Genomic DNA, 16,782 nt, shown 5'->3' on the forward strand with positions numbered 1-16,782 from the left:
GTGGTACAAACAATGAATTTATTAGGAAGGAGGATCATGAAGACATTGTCATGGAAAACAAGTAAACAGCTGAGTTTTTCTCTTACTTTGTACATTCATAGTGCCATGTATCTAAAATATTGTGCACTAAGTGTTCACTCAGAATTTTGAATTTGTCAGAGCCAAAGTAATTTTGAGTCTCTTAAGATGCTTCATTCTCAATATGAGCCACAGCTGTATCTAAAAGGCATCCCATCACTCATCTCCCAAAAGGTCTCATCAAGCTTAAAACTTCCAGTGACCATCTTAATTTCCTAAGGTGCACCATAACTAACAGTTTTAAACCAGATGGTTTGGCAGATCCATAGCTCATGTATTCATAACCAAGACAGGATTATATAAAGTCTGTAAAACTGGACCAGATGGGCTTATGTTTTATCGCTATGATAAAACATGTTAAAATATTCAACATTTTTATGGACTGTGCTTTCAGGATCCTAATATGATGTGGCAATCTATAAATTTAAAATCAAATGTGAGACCCAGAAACATTAATAACCCGAAAAATTAAAACATTGTACTTCATCCTCAATCTAACAAAATTAATTCACCACATGAAAAGCTAAAAAGGGCACAAGACAGGATTCCTCACTGTGGACATTGTATTGTCAATTGCAATAACTAAGGCAGCCACACTTTACATTATGAGCTGAGGGACAGTCTTCTCTAGTTCAAAGTGGTCAGATAGATATCTTTAAATGGATCTAAATAAGTTAAACATGAAGTGCTGAGAGAAAGGTGTGTATAAACATGTGTAACATTCTTCGAAGCCTTGTGTGTCGATATCATGCCTCTGAATAGTTTAGAAGGTCTGCTCACTGTCATGGGGAAAATGCCGAGTTGCCTGTTGTATATTAGTCTCCAGAAAGTGCTATTGGCATTTTGAGGTTGATGCAAGCCACTAGTGACCATTCAGTCTTGAGAGTAGTCCAGGAGTACTGGTTCTGGGAACGCTGTGATACTGTTTGGGCATGTAATGACAATCCTAGGCTTCAGTTGGGAGCTCCTTACATGGTTCAAGGTGGACATGATGCACCATGAAAGTTTCAGTGGCCACTGCGGCCTTTGAAACCATCCCCATACTAAGTTTTCATGCTGAGGCTAGTGAGCTGCAACTTCACTTCAGAAGACATCTCCTCATGGTGCAACAGGCCTACAAAACAAAGTCCATGCCAAACACATTTGCATACCATATCATTCTTTGATCACACTGTTTTTTTTGTCATCAACAACAAGAAGCAATGAGGCCCTGTGGGAATCACCCAAAGGATTTCCATTTGGAGATGGGTGTGGCTGATATTATAGTTTTATCTCTTTTTTTTAACATTTTAGATAGGTATCACAGTTTTAAAGTTATGTTCACTGCTGGTTCCAAAAAGGGGGACTTCCTTGTCTGTTCACTAGTGTCCCTCAACCATGTCTTAGGATTCATCTTCCCCATGAATATACTGTATTTACCACACAGCTCCATATGATCCTTAACGCTCTTGAGCAGATAAGAGGTCTTCAGGGCCAAAATTTCTCATCTGCTATGATTCCCTAAGTGCCCTACAATCATTGCAACACATGTGCCCAGCAGAGAAAGTGGTCCATCTAATACATGACCAATTGTACTTCAACAGCAGAAGAGGCAGGTATCATTCTCTGGGCCATGTGGGAATTTGGGGAAATTAACAAGTGAACCAAACCACCAAGGAAGGCTGCAGGGAACACGGGATCAGTGTGCCATTTGCCTGCAGGTTGTCAGTTCACTGTTGCTTCACTTATCCATGCAATTGGTGGCAGCAGGATGGGGGGGGGGGGGGGAGAAGGGGGTGATTGGTAGTGAGGTACAATAAGCTGCAGTTGGTGAAGTCAGATATCTGGTTATGGCATTCCTCATGTCTGTCACGCAGAAGAGATGCAATGAGCCTGACATGCATCTGAATTGGGCACTATTCCCTAATACATGGATTCATACTGTGGAAAGAGGATCACCCAGTCCGTTATGCCTGTGGCGTGCAACTCACTGTACATAACATTTTAATGGAGTGCATTTTATATTGCGATGAGAAAGTGGAAATGAATTTTGGTGATGAGCTGCCCTCTATTTTAGCTTTTGACAAGATAAGACTGGTAAAGGTTCTAAAGTTTTGTGAAGTGTCTGGCCTCCAGCATAAGCTTTTAGGCTGGAGATTTTAGTGTGTCGCCGAGTTCGTGGCTCATCCTTGTTATTCCAGCAATCAGCCAGCCACAGCTATCTGCAGTATTATTTTTTCCTGCAAGGTTTCAATCTGACAGCATGTATGATTATTGTAGGGGCATGTGTGCGTGTGCATATGCGTGCCTGTTTGTTTGTATTTTTATCTTATAGCTGTAGTTTTTAATAACATTGCACCCTTTATCCACACTTTTCTCATAAAATTTTGGTACAGACACGAAAGACCTTGCTGTCACTCACTCATACCAAAATACCATCAGTACTACATCTGTGCTTTGAGAAATTGCCCTGTCACTCAGGTATAAGTAAAATGGTTGATTTGGATTTATAATAACCCAAGTAGTAAAGGCAACCACTCCCTGTGTATTTGATGCATTGAGCAGTTGGTATACACCAGAGCACAGTATAGTGAGTGGCAGTTGGTTCCCATCACTCACTGTCCAAGTGGTTTATGGTATCACTCACTTTCAGCAGGCAAGCACTTGCCCAGTGTGAGCAGACAGACACATGGCCTCTTCCATGCAGCGAAGGAAAGATGGCGGTCAGCCATGCCATAACCCAATGCAAGGCCTACAGAAGAGCATCAAGCCTGTGCACGCTGCAGTGGGGACTTTGTGCATCTTTGTGCTATTCTTGTGGCTATACTAGCCACACAGTCTGCCTTATAATTAGGTGAGGTAGTGTCAAACATCTTGATCAACTACTGTCAGGCTGTGACAAGTGTATGTACCTTCTGTCACATGCACCAAAGCCGAGTTAACTCTACATGGATAGGGCATGTGCTTGTGGTGCTGTAGTGTACATGATTGGAAACATAGCTGAATTTTCAGACAGTGTTCTTTTCAGTCCTAACTAATACAAAACACAAACAATGGAAAATCCAGTTTGAAATATTAACAATATTATGAAAAGGAGATATTCCTACTCACTGTAAAGATGACACATTGAGTTGCAAACAGGCATGATGAAAGGCTGCTGCATACAAACTTTTGGCCACACCTCTGGTGTACTTGCTTGTGTGAATGTGTGTGCAATTCAAAGAAAGCTTTGGCACAAAGTTTATATGTAGCAGTCTTTTCATTATGCCTGTCTGTAACTCAGTGTGTCACCTTTATATTAAGTAGCAGTCTATTCATTTCATTAGGTTGTTAATACAAAACAAACACATATGTGGCTACATTTTCTTAGTGCTTCAGCCTGATAGGCTAGGATTTCTTTACTTCTCCCTATAAGGAGTTGCAGTGTGCTGTTGTGGATCTTATTGCGACCAAATGATGTCATTTGTGCTATGGACAATGTAGAATCTGGTTGCTACATGTAGAGGAGGTATTGTGTTCTTCACCACTTGTGGAACCTACGTCCCAGTTGAGCCTCCCGGCTATCCACTCTGTTATACCAGAAAGCTGGATCTTTGACTGGTAGTTGTGGTACCTGAGCAATGTGTTCTGTTACTTTCTGCCCTATTTCATGAGGACGGATCTAGACACTTCAATTTTGGATTACAGTAACAACTGAGTACCTCCCACCTTTCTCAGGAATCCTCCTAATGAGCTACCTATTAAAACAGTTGGCAAGCACTAAATTGATGACACAATTGTAAAAACTTTGTTGTTTTTTGCCATTGTCAGTTTTCAACCTTTTTTTCATCATCTAATACACTGCAGTGCCGAAGAAACTGGTGGTGGTGGTGGTTAGTGTTTAACGTCCCGTTGACAACGAGATCATTAGAGACGGAGTGCAAGCTCGGGTTAGGGAAGAATTGGGAAGGAAATCGACCGTGCCCTTTCGAAGGAACCATCCCAGCATTTGCCTGAAACGATTTAGGGAAATCACGGAAAACCTAAATCAGGATGGCTGGAGACGGGATTGAACCGTCGTTCTCCCGAATGCGAGTCCAGTGTGCTAACCACTGCACCACCTCGCTCAAACTGGTATAGGCATGCGTATTCAAATACAGAGACATGTAAACATGCAGAATGCAGTGCTGTGGTCAGCAGCACCTATATAAGATAACTAGTGATGCAGTTGTTAGATTGGTTACTGCTGCTACAACGGCAGGTTATCAAGATTTAAGTGAATTTGAATGTGGTGTTATATTCGGTGCATGAGCAATGGGTCACAGCATCTCCTGGGTAGCGATGAGTGGGTAGTTTCCCATACGACCATTTCACGAGTGTTCCGTGAATATCAGGTATTCGGTAATACATCAAATCTCTGACATTGCTGTGGCTGGGAAAAGATCCTGCAAGAACAGGACCAACAATGACTGAAGAGAATCATTCAGTGTGACGGAAGTGCAGCCCTTCCGCAGATTACTGTAGATTTCTATGTTGGGCCATCAACAACTGCCAGCGTGCAAACCATTCAACAAAACATCATTAATATGGGCTTTCGGAGCTGAAGGCCCACTTGTGTACTCTTGATGACTGCATGACACAAAGCTTTACACCTTACCTGGGCCCTTCAACGCCAACATTGTACTGTTTATGACTGGAAACGTGTTGCCTGGTTGGACAAGTCTCGTTTCGAATTGTATCGAGTGGATGTGCGTGTACGGGTATGGAGACAACCTCATCAACCCATGGACCCTGCATGTCAGCAGGGGACTGTTCAAGGTGAGGAGGCCCTGTATAATGGTGTGGGGTGTGTGCAGTTGGAGTGATCTGGGTCTCCTGACATATATAGATACGACTCTGACAGGTGACACATATGTAAGCATCCTGTCTGATCACCTGTATCCATTCATGTCCATTGTGCATTCCAGTGGACTTTGGCGTTTTTAGCAGGACAATGTTACACCCCTCATGTCCAGAATTGCTATAGAATGGCTCCAGGAACACACTTCTGAGTTTAAACACTTCCCCTGGCCACCAGACTCCCCTGACATGAACATTATTGAACAAAGCTGGGATGCCTTGCAATGTCTGTTCAGAAGAGATCTCCACCCTCTTGTACTTTTACGGATTTATGGACAGCTCTGCAGTATTCACAGTGTCAGTTCGGTCCAGCACTACTTCAGACATTTGTCAAGACCATACCACGTCGTGTTGTGGCACTTCTGCGTGCTCGCAGGCGTCCTACATGATATTTGGCAGGTGTACCAGTTTCTTTGGCTCTTCAGTGTAGCTACATTGCATTTACAGCTCTTTAATGTTTCAAGTGTCCTGCAATGAAAAATAATTTAGAATGGAGAAATATTGTAAATGGAATGAAAATCAAGGGTAAAGTTAAAAAACAACAGGATAACTGCATGGCTCGTCTACATGCGGTGAAAGTGTCAAAATTATTTATTAAAACCTGCATTATATTGTGTAGTGTAAAATGTGGCATTGATACACTTTCACTCTATTCTGTGCATTTGGACTCTTACCAACTTGATGTCACGGGAACACTTTGTGTTTTAATGTGTACTGATTGCACACGGAGACACTACATAGCAAAGATATACTTTGTTCGCATTAGGCATCACATACAGGTTAAAACAGGTGACAATATTATCTAAGTTTCTTTAATAATAACAAATGTATAATGCTAAGGGTAACAAAAACAAAATGAATTTGAGAGATGTTAGCATGATATTACTATCATGTACTGATATAAATTGTAAGTAATATATTAATCTATGCCTCTGCCTAAACAGAGTGGCCTTGGTATTTGCATTGTATTATGAACTGTGCTTATTACCTAATTATTTTTGGTTGTTTTTGTGTAGATGTTAAATATTCAATATTATTAAAGTTATTTATGTGGAAAACGTCTTCATTATGTGTAGGTCTTTAAGGATGATCTGATCCTGCAGGCTTTGATGCACATGTTGTTTTGCTTATACCTATCTCAACAAATGTGCTGTAATTTGTGAGAATCTCAAAATTAGAGCATTTCACTGTAGCCTCTATGGAAGGTAACATTATTCCATTCATGCTTATTGAGACAATTATAACTGTCTTCTTCATTTACCGATAGCTTCGACCTCGAGAAAAAGCAGCTTTCAACTACAATGAATCGCTCAAAGCAAAATTTGCAGCACACCCACATATCCGTCGCATAGCACATCACAGACAAGTACCAAAGCACATTTATAATGCTCAGAAGGAACATCGTATCATCAAAGAGAAACAAAAGAAAAAGTGAGTTTTATATCACATCATTCTAAGGTTTTCATATTTAATTTATTTATGTTGAATGTCTGGAGAATTAGTTACCAATCAGTAGCTCTTCCTTAGCTCTGTGTTATCACCACTTCATTGTAGTTATGGTCTTAAAATGCTGCTTCTGTTTTTCAGGGAAGCCCGCAGACGAGCACACTCCAAACCTGGATCTGTTCCATTCATTTCCGAAAAGAAAAAGCATATTGTCAAAGAACAAGAATAATTTACATTTTTGTATACTACATGTCAGAATAAAACTTCTTTTGTTGAAGGTAATGACTTTATTCTTGTAAATAACCTGGCATCTTTCTTGTTACTGGATTTTGTTTGCCTTAAATGTTTTTAGTGTGAGTGATGATTAATATTTTCAAGATTGTGCAGGATCTGCAGAAATCCAAGTTTGAAATGTGTTTATGCACACTTTATTTGCAAGAGCCTTGTACTAAATACTGTGGAGAAGTGTAACTATGCAGATCAACTGAAAGTGTGGTCATTCACAGGCAGTTATTTCAATATCAATCACATGATAAATCTTATGAACTTGCAGTCTCTATTAATTTTTCTTAAAATGTTTTGGTCTGTGTTAAGTATGAATACCAGTTAAAAAGCTGAGTAAGCATCCCGTGTCCTATGGCTCAGTGGTTGCAACATGCAGTTTCACAGTCGGGACAGCAATGGCTCTAACCCAGCTGGACAACAAGTCAAATTGATCTTGGATGACAGACACGGGTATGCCATTCCATGCTGCTTCACTCTTTGCTACAGTTCATAAATTGTAGCGGCTGGTGGAGTGGTAGCATGCCAGATTCTCGGCAACCTATGGCCAGACAATTTTAGTATGTTAGAAAATGTGTTGGCCAGGGCAACAGTCATACACTTCTGTATTGACGTATGTCAAGACAGGTTGAGAAAGAAGTGGACTTTTATTATCTTGTTGAAAGGTAACACCATGGAAACCTCAAAGATATGGTATGCCCACCAGACTTAACACATCAAAATTGAAAATGTTGCTGTCCAAATTACCATGTACACAAATCAGAGATGATAGTGTTGTGTGCCCAATAGCACCCTATACTGTTCAAAAAGATTTCGGGCTTGAAGCCGGTCGTCGTAAACTTCATTGCACGATATTTCGGCTGGATATTTTGAACAGTCTGACGGTGTCGCCATGGGCAGCCCTCTGTCTCCTCTGGTGGCTAACCTTTTTATGAAGGATTTTGAGGAGAAAGCACTTGAATCAGTGGTTTGTAAACCAACTGTTTTTTTTAGAGATATGTCAATGTACTTTCATAGTGTGGCCCCACAGAGAAGAAAAGTTAATAGAGTTTTTTCATAATCTAAACTCCATCCATGAGAATATTCGATTTACTATGGAACTAGAGAAAGATGGTTGCCTTCCATTCCTGAATTATTTGGTTAAACGGAAGAGTGACGGCTCGGTGAGACATTCTGTTTATCATAAGCCCACTCACACTGACTTGTACTTGCATTCTTCAAGTTGCCATCACCCATCCCAAACCGTGATTGTACTTAAAACCCTTGTGCACAGGGTACCGTATTTACTCGAATCTAAGCCGCACTCGAATCTAAGCCGCACCTGAAAAATGACTCGAAATAAAGGAAAAAAAAATTTTCGAATCTAAGCCGCACCTGAAATTTGAGACTCTAAATTCAAGGAGAGAGAAAAGTTTTAGGCCACACCTCCATATCGAAACAAAGTAGGTCCATTGTAATATGAGACACAATTTAGGTCGAATGAATGACGATACAGCTACAGTAGTTTGGTTCGAGTCGTAAGCTTAGTAGTTAAGCTTTATCAGGTAGCCATTGCTATGTGGCAGGCGCTCCGTCAGTATTTATACGGGTACCCTTCCTTTTTCACGTGCTTCGTCTGATTTGAATCGATTGCTTATTTTGCTTTGATCTGATAAGTGCCATTTTCTTTGTTATAGGTGTTTACGCCACTCTAAGCTGAAAATGCATTACTGTACTGTGTCATGCACTGTTTGTCGCATTCTGATAGTGCGTGTTTACGGCCTGTCGCCGCTCGCGGCATGGCTTGCTTTTGTGCTCGCTACCGCCGCTTACAATTGAAAAAAAAAAAAAAAAAAGAGAGAGGAATCGTCTTATTAGCGAAACAATGGCAAGAGACTGCTATTTATTGTTACTTACACTGCTGCTTTCTTTGATAATGATCAACAAGAACCAAATAATAGACTGCGTATGATAGAACATGTTCTGAATGATAGTTAGGCGAAAAGTTTTCTCCGTTTGAAAATCTTTGCGGCCGCTTCTTTAGTACATCAAATTCTGCACAGAAATTAGTCATCTTAGATTTAAAAATCTAGTCAGTTGCCCTGCTTCATTTCTGACTGTATCACTATTAGGCATAAAAATAATACGAATATAAACATGACACGATACGTATATTCTTCCGCGTTTTCTGTTGTCCCGCTCTAGTTTCGTAGTTTATTAGGCAGACAGGATTTAAATGAGATAGCAGCAAACACGAAAGAATACATGGCAAAATGTTTATATTCGTATTATTCTTATGGTGAAGAGAATAGTGCATGTGATTCACATTTCATCAGGTTCCTATTAGCAACCTCACAGGTAGGAAAAAATTCAGAACGTAGAGTTGGCCATATTGACAAACATCCCAAACAGTCTTGCCAGTCGTATTTTCGTAGTACATTGAAATTCTGCTACATTCGAAGATGAACAATACAGAATTTGTATTTACTTCGTTGGATAATGTATGAAAATGGTCGAAACTCGGGACGGAGAAAAAAAGCTCGTCTTCCACCTTTTTAAAATTTATTTATTGACGCAGAGGTTTTGGCGCCAGTATTTATCTTTGTGTCTACAAATCATGCCTGTGTAGCGCTACATATATTCGACGGCAGAAGTTACTTTTGGCGGCACCTACTAACATTTTTCAGAACTTCCGCTTGCTTTGCACTCGATTCTAAGCTGCAGGCGGTTTTTTGGATTACAAAAACAGGAAAAAAGTGCGTCTTAGATTCGAATAAATACGGTACATATGGTGTTGGAAGCAGAGAATTTGCCTAAGGAACTTCCACATTTAAGGACGGTGTTCAGAGACAATGGATACTTGACCCGACAAATTAAGAGGGCCTTCTCAAATAGAGCCAGAACTGGGAAGTGTATAAAAAAGAGAACGCACCAGCCAAGTCCCTAGCTTTTCTTCCCTTCATTGGAAATATTTCCTTCAAAAAAGTGAACATTCTTAATAATTTTCATGTGAAAGTGGTTTTTTGTCCACCTTCTAAGATTTCGGATTTGCTGGGATTGGTGAAGGATGATTTGTTACTGCAGAGCCTATATAGGACAGACAACGCGTACAGTGAAAGAGCGTTGTACGGAACATCAACGTTGCACTCGCATACTGCAACCCAGTAAGTCTGCAGTTGCAGAACATTGTATTTCCAATGGACATTCAATCAAGTACGACAAAACTTTGATTTTGGCCACAGCAACAACTTTTTAGGACTTCATTATCAAAAAATCCGTTGAAATACGCATCGCGGGAAATCTGATGAACCGTGACACTGGTTACCAATTGAATAACGCGTGGAATCCCGTCATCTCCAAAATTTGCTTGAGATGAAGATACCAGAAGACTTCGATAGGTGCGGCCTGCGACAATACTGATGGCAGCTGAGTCTTGCAGTTCCACCAGTGTGCGCACTGTCGCTGGGCGGTGTGGTCCTTCTGTCACCGTGACTGCAACGCATGCGTGGCAGTACCATCAGCGCACTATATAAGACAGTGTGGAGAACATCTTCGTCAGTCCTCATTCAGCTCACCTGAAGATGGCTGGCAGTTGTCCAGATGAAATATCATGCAATGAAGTTTACGACGACCGGCTGCAAGCCCGAAATCTTTTTGAACAGTTGATTCGCTGGGAAAATTTCAAATTTTACAGCACCCTATACTGTCATGTAAGGTGCTGCACCTGTTGGATGACAGTCAATACAGTCCATCAACCTTTGTTCTCTAGGGACTCCACACATGGGTGCACCCCCATCATGTTGTGTACAGAGCCTAGACTCATCCAAAAAGAGTATGTGGTGCCACCTCTTTGTTCAGTGATGTCATTGAGTGGACTGCTGTCAGCACATGGAAACTGCAAAATTTAGTATCGAATTAACATTGCTGGTGCTGTCCATCTCACTCCAGAAACCCTGAATGACTGGGATGTGCATAAATCAAGTTTCAGTTGCTTATCCATATGAGGGCGATTTGGTAAGTCTAGTAAAAAAGTAAGAAAAATTTCTGTGTCATAAACAAATAAACAACTCACCTTACTTCTCACCGAGCAAGGTGGCGCAGTGGGTAGTACACTGGACTTGCATTTGGGAGGAAGACAGTTCAGTCCCGCGTCCGGCCATCCTGATTTAGGTTTGCCTTGATTTCCCGAAAATCGCTTTGGGCAAATGCTGGGATGGTTCCTTTGAAAGGACATGGCTGACTTCCTTCCCCATCCTTCACTAATCTGATGAGACCGACGACCTTGCAGTTTGGTCTCCACCCCCACATCCACCCAACCCAACCCCACCTTACTTCTTAACAATCTCTCTCGAGGCATATATGTTTGGTCCAGTTGTCCTCCAGCGTTTTCTTCCCATTGAGAAAACAGGTTTTGTCAGTCTCTGTAAAATACTTGTTGACTGCAAATGTCACGTCCTCATTTGATGAAAATTTCTTCCCAACCAAAGTTTCAAGTTAGGGAACAGGAAGAAGTTCCTTGGGCTAAGTCTATGAATAGGATGGATGAGGGTTCAATTCAAAACCCACTTCATACACTTTTGCATTGATGCTGATGTGTGGAATGCTGCACTATTGTGGTAAAAGAGCACTTTTTTGTGTGCTAACCTTAGTCTTTTTTAGCTAATGCAAGGTTCAAATGCTCCAACAATTGAGGCATAGTAGGGTCCAGTCATGGTTCTGCCTTTTTTCGAGTAAGATGTGAGCATTATTCCTTGGGAATCCCAAAAAACAGTGGCCACCACATATCAGTTGACAAAAAGGGCCTTTGACGTCTATCTTCATCTACATGGTTACTCTGCAATTCACACTTAAGTTCCTGGCAGAGGGTTCATCGAACCATTTTCATACTACTTCTCTACCATTCCACTCTCGAATGGCACGTGGGAAAAAGGAACACCTAAATCTTTCCGTTCGAGCTCTGATTTCTCTTATTTTATTTCTCCCTACATAGGTGGGTGTCAACAAAATATTTTCACATTCGGAAGAGAAAGTTGGTGATTGAAATTTAGTAAATAGATCTCGCTGCAATGAAAACCGCCTTTGTTTCAGTGACTGCCACCCCAACTCGCGTATCATATCAGTGACACTCTCACCCATATTGTGCAATAACACGAAACGAGCTGCCCTTCTTTGCATTTTTTTGATGTCCTCCGACGAATTATTTGTAGCAACTACGCTTCTCCAGACTGTGGAAGTTGGAATACTCGTATGCATCACTAATCATGTAATGAGGTTCCGTACTCGGTTATTTAAGATACTGTTGTTCTTCTCAATGAATAAAATCTTCTCCATATTCAAACCACGGCATTTCGAACAAAATCCTCGAAACTTCGACAGCTGTTTTAGTCGTAGTTTTTAGGAGTAGGACTCAAGAGCGCGCTTCCATTGTAACGTCTTACTTGCTTTTTTTCTCTTATCTCTAATTCATTTTCTTCCTCTCATGGTATTCCCGCTCCATACTTGTTTCATTTAAATCTTCTCTAATATTAAGTGTAACTTTGTTCCACTCCTGCTTCTAGTTACCTCCGTTCGCAATGCAACCCAGCCTACTGGTTAACTCATCACAGACTCGTCTACTACAAAAAGCATGCTCGTCTTTATCGAAAACTCGCATTGTGTGGACAGGACAAAGAATGTACGCTTCCGAAAGAATTTTTTCCCCAAAAAATATGGTACGCTTCCAATGACAACTGTACTAAGGTGATCGTGCAGCCCTGCCAGAACTGCCAAAGCTGAACCCACCATTCGCCCTCCCACCCCCATTTGCATACTAATTTTCTCTTATTCTTTTGCACATAGATTTACCCAATTTTGTAAATAGGTTTATTGAAATGAAGCATAATTAAAAAATATTACTTAAATAAATTATATTGATGAGAAACATTGTACACAGTAATTCTGTAATTGTATCATTGTAAAATACATTGTAAAAGTACATTTACATCTACATGCCTTCTCTGCAAGTCACACTTAAGTGCCTGGCAGAGGATTCATTGAACACCTTCTCATTATTATCTCTTGTTCCAACCCCGAACAATGTGCAGAAAAAACGAACACCTATATCTTTCCGTGCGAGCTCTGTATTCCATTATTTTATTATGATAATTGTTTCTCCCTTTGTAGATCGGCGTCAACAAAATGTTTTTGCGTTCCGAGGAGAAAGTTGGTGATTGAAATTTCATAAATAGATCTCGCCGCAAAGAAAATGTTCAAATGTGTTTGAAATCTTACGGGACTTAACTGCTAAGGTCATCAGTCCCTAAGCTTACGCACTACGTAACCTAAATTATCCTGAGGACAAACACACACCCATGCCCGAGGGAGGACTCGAACCTCTGCCGGGACCCGCCACAAAGACAACCGCCTTTGTTTCAGTGACTGCCACCCCAACCCGCGTACCATATCAGTGACACTCTCACACTTATTGCACAATAACACGAAACAAGCTGCTCTTCTTTGCACTTTTTCGATGTCCTCTGTCAATCCTACCTGGTAAGGATCTATACTGTGCAGCAATATTCCAGCGGAGGATGGACAAGTGTAATGTAGGCTGTCTCTTTCGTGGGTTTCTCGCATCTTGTAAGTGTTCTGCCAACAAAGTGCAGTCTTTGTTTTGCCTTCCCCACAATATTATCTATGTGGTCTTTCCACTTTTAAGTTGCTCGTAATTGTAATTCCTAGGTATTTCGTCGAATTGACAGCCCTTAGGTTTGTGCGATATATCATATACCCAAAATTTATTAGATTTCTTTTAGTACCCTTGTGGATGACCTCGCACTTTTCTTTGTTTAGTGCCAATTGCCACTTTTTGCACCATACAGAAATTCTCTCTAGATCATTTTGTAATTGGAATTGATCGTCTGATGATTTTACTAGATGGTTTATACAGTGTCATCTGCAAACAACCTAAGGGGGCTGCTCAGATCATCACCTAGATCATTTATGTAAATCAGGAACAGCAGCGGGCCTATGACACTATCTTGCGGAACACCAGATATCAGATCTGTACTACTCGCTGATTTACCATCTCTGAGAGGAAATCACGAATCCAGTCACACAACTGAGACGATACTCCATATGCACACAGTTTTATTAATAGTTGCTTGTGAGGAACAGTATCAAAAGCCTTCTGGAAATCTAGGAATATGGAATCGATCTGAGATCCCTTGTCGACAGCACTCATTACTTCATGGGAAGTAAGAGCTAACTGTATTGCACAAGAACTATATTTTCTGAATCTGTGTTGGTTATGTATCGATAAGTCATTTTCTTCAAGGTCATTCATAATGTTCAAGTGCAGTATATGCTCCAAAATCCTACTGCAAATTGAGGTCTGTAATCCAATGGGTTACTCCTATTTCCTTCCTTGAATATTGGTGTGACTTGTGCTACTTTCCAGTCTTTAGGAAGAGACCTTTTGTCAAGTGAGCTGTTGTATATGATTGCCAAGAAAGGTGCTATTGTGTCTTCTTACTCTGAAAGGAACCTGATTGGTATACCATCTGGACCAGAAGACTTGCCTTTCTTAAATGATCTGGGTTGTTTCGCAACACCTAAGATATCTACTTTTACGTCACTCGTGCTAACAGCTGTTCTGGTTTCGAATTCTGGAATATTTACTTCATCTTCTTTTGTGAAGGAGTTACGGAAAACTGTATTTAGTAACTCCGCTTTAGTGGCACCATCATCGGTAACATTTCCATCACTATCGCGCAGTGATGGTATTGATTGTTTTTTTGCCACTGGTGTACTTTACACACGACCAGAATCTCTTTGGGTTTTCAACCATATTTTGAGGTAATGTTTCATTGTGTAATCTATTAAAATCATCTCGCATTGACATCCACACTAAATTTCAAGCTTCCATGAAACTTAGCCAGTCTTGAGGATTTCGCGTTGTTCTGAATTCGGCATGCTTTTTTCGTTGCTTCTGCAACAGTGTTTTGATGTGTTTTGTGTACAATGGTGGATCATTCCTGTATGTGGTATGAATCTATCTATTGCTGTCGACACTGTATCTTTGAATTTGAGCCATATCTGGTCCACACTTACATAATTAGCTTGGAAGTAATGGAGACTCTTTCTTAGGAAGGCATCAAGCAAATTTTTATCTACTGTTTTAAATAGATACATTTTGCATTTATTTTTAGTGGTTTTGGTTGATATGGTTTTTAGCCTCGCTACAATTGTGTTCACTAATCCCTGTATCCGTCATGACGCTCTCTATTAGAAGAGGTTTATTCGTGGCTAAGTGGTCGAGTGTGTTTTTGCAACCATTTACAATTTGTGTGGGCTCATGAACTAATTGTTCAAAGTAATTCTCAGAGAAAACATTTAGTACAAATTCGGAAGATGCTTTGTGTCTACCACTGGCTTTGAACATGTGTTTTCGCCACCAATTATAACAGTATGAGTGGGATACTTATATGTAATGAGAATCAAGTTTTCTTTGAACAGCTCAGCTATTATATCATCTGAGCTAGGGGGTTGGTAGAAGGAGCCAATTATTATTTTGGTACGGCCGTTGAGTGTAACCTCTACCCATAGTAATTCACAGGAACTATCTATTTCAGCTTCACTACAAGATAAACTACTACCAACAGACACAATATGCAAAATGGCTAAGCAGGCATAGCTAGAGGACAAATGTAAGGATGTAGAGGCTTATCTCATTAGGGGTAAGATAGATACAGCCTACAGGAAAATTAAATAGACCATTGGAGAAAAGAGAACCATTAGTATGAATATCAAGAGCTCAGATGGAAACCCAGTTCTAAGCAAAGAAGGGAAATCAGAAAGGTGGAAGGAGTATATAGAGGGTCTATACAAGGGGGATGTACTTGAGGACAATATTATAGAAATGGAAGAGAATGTAGATGAAGATGAAATGGGAGATACGATACTGCATGAAGAGTTTGACAGAGCACTGAAAGACCTGAGTCGAAACAAGGCCCGGGAGTAGACAACATTCCATTAGAACTACTGACGGCCTTGGGAGAGTCAGTCCTGACAAAACTCTACCATCTGGTGAGCAAGATGTATGAGACAGGCGAAATACCCTCAGACTTCAAGAAGAATATAATAATTCCAATCCCAAAGAAAGCAGGTGTTGACAGATGTGAAAATTACTGAACTATCAGTTTAATAAGTCATGGCTGCAAAATACTAACACGAATTATTTACAGACGAATGGAAAAACTGGTAGAAGCTGACCTCGGGGTAGATCAGTTTGGATTCCGTAGAAATATTGGAACACGTGAGGCAATACTGACCTTAAGACTTATCTTAGAAGAAAGATTAAGGAAAAGCAAACCTACGTTTCTAGCATTTGTAGACTTAGAGAAAGCTTTTGACAATGTTGACTGGAATACTCTCTTTCAAATTCTAAAGGTGGTCGGGGTAAAATACAGGGAGTGAAAGGCTATTTACAATTTGTACAGAAACCAGATGGCAGTTATAAGAGTCGAGGGGCATGAAAGGGGAAGCAGCGGTTGGGAAGGGAGTGAGACAGGGTTGTAGCCTCTCCCCGATGTTATTCAATCTGTATATTGAGCAAGCAGTAAAGGAAACAAAAGAAAAATTTGGAGTAGGTATTAAAATCCAGGGAGAAGAAATAAAAACTTTGAGGTTCGCAGATGACATTGTAATTCTGTCAGAGACAGCAAAGGACTTGGAAGAGCAGTTGAACGGAATGGACAGTGTCTTGAAAGGAGGATATAAGATGAACATCAACAAAGTAAAACAAGGATAATGGAATGTAGTCGAATTAAGTCGGGTGATGCTGAGGGTATTAGATTAGGAAATGAGACACTTAAAGTAGTAAAGGAGTTTTGCTATTTGGGGAGCAAAATAACTGATGATGGTCAAAGTAGAGAAGATATAAAATGTAGACTGGCAATGGCAAGGAAAGCGTTTCTGAAGAAGAGAAATTTGTTAACATCGAGTATAGATTTAAGTGTCAGGAAGTCGTTTCTGAAAGTATTTGTATGGCGTGTAGCCATGTATGGAAGTGAAACATGGACAATAAATAGTTTGGACAAGAAGAGAATAGAACCTTTCGAAATGTGGTGCTGCAGAAGAATGTTGAAGATTAGGTGGTTA

The 16,782-nt window shown here is 40.5% G+C and overlaps 1 protein-coding gene across 1 annotated transcript in view; it reads left to right on the forward strand.

The window, feature by feature from the left end:
- LOC124795285 (DDB1- and CUL4-associated factor 13) overlaps positions 1-6,663 on the forward strand; it is a 54,934-nt gene extending 48,271 nt beyond the window's left edge. Inside the window, exons 8-9 of the mRNA XM_047259240.1 lie at positions 6,203-6,366; positions 6,523-6,663. Of these exons, the coding sequence (XP_047115196.1) occupies positions 6,203-6,366; positions 6,523-6,610 (252 nt within the window). The 3' untranslated portion in view covers positions 6,611-6,663. The remainder of the gene's footprint in view (positions 1-6,202; positions 6,367-6,522) is intronic.
- The last annotated feature ends 10,119 nt before the right edge of the window (positions 6,664-16,782 follow it).

This window comes from Schistocerca piceifrons, chromosome 4 (genome assembly GCF_021461385.2).
Source record: "Schistocerca piceifrons isolate TAMUIC-IGC-003096 chromosome 4, iqSchPice1.1, whole genome shotgun sequence".
Lineage (NCBI taxonomy): Eukaryota > Metazoa > Arthropoda > Insecta > Orthoptera > Acrididae > Schistocerca > Schistocerca piceifrons.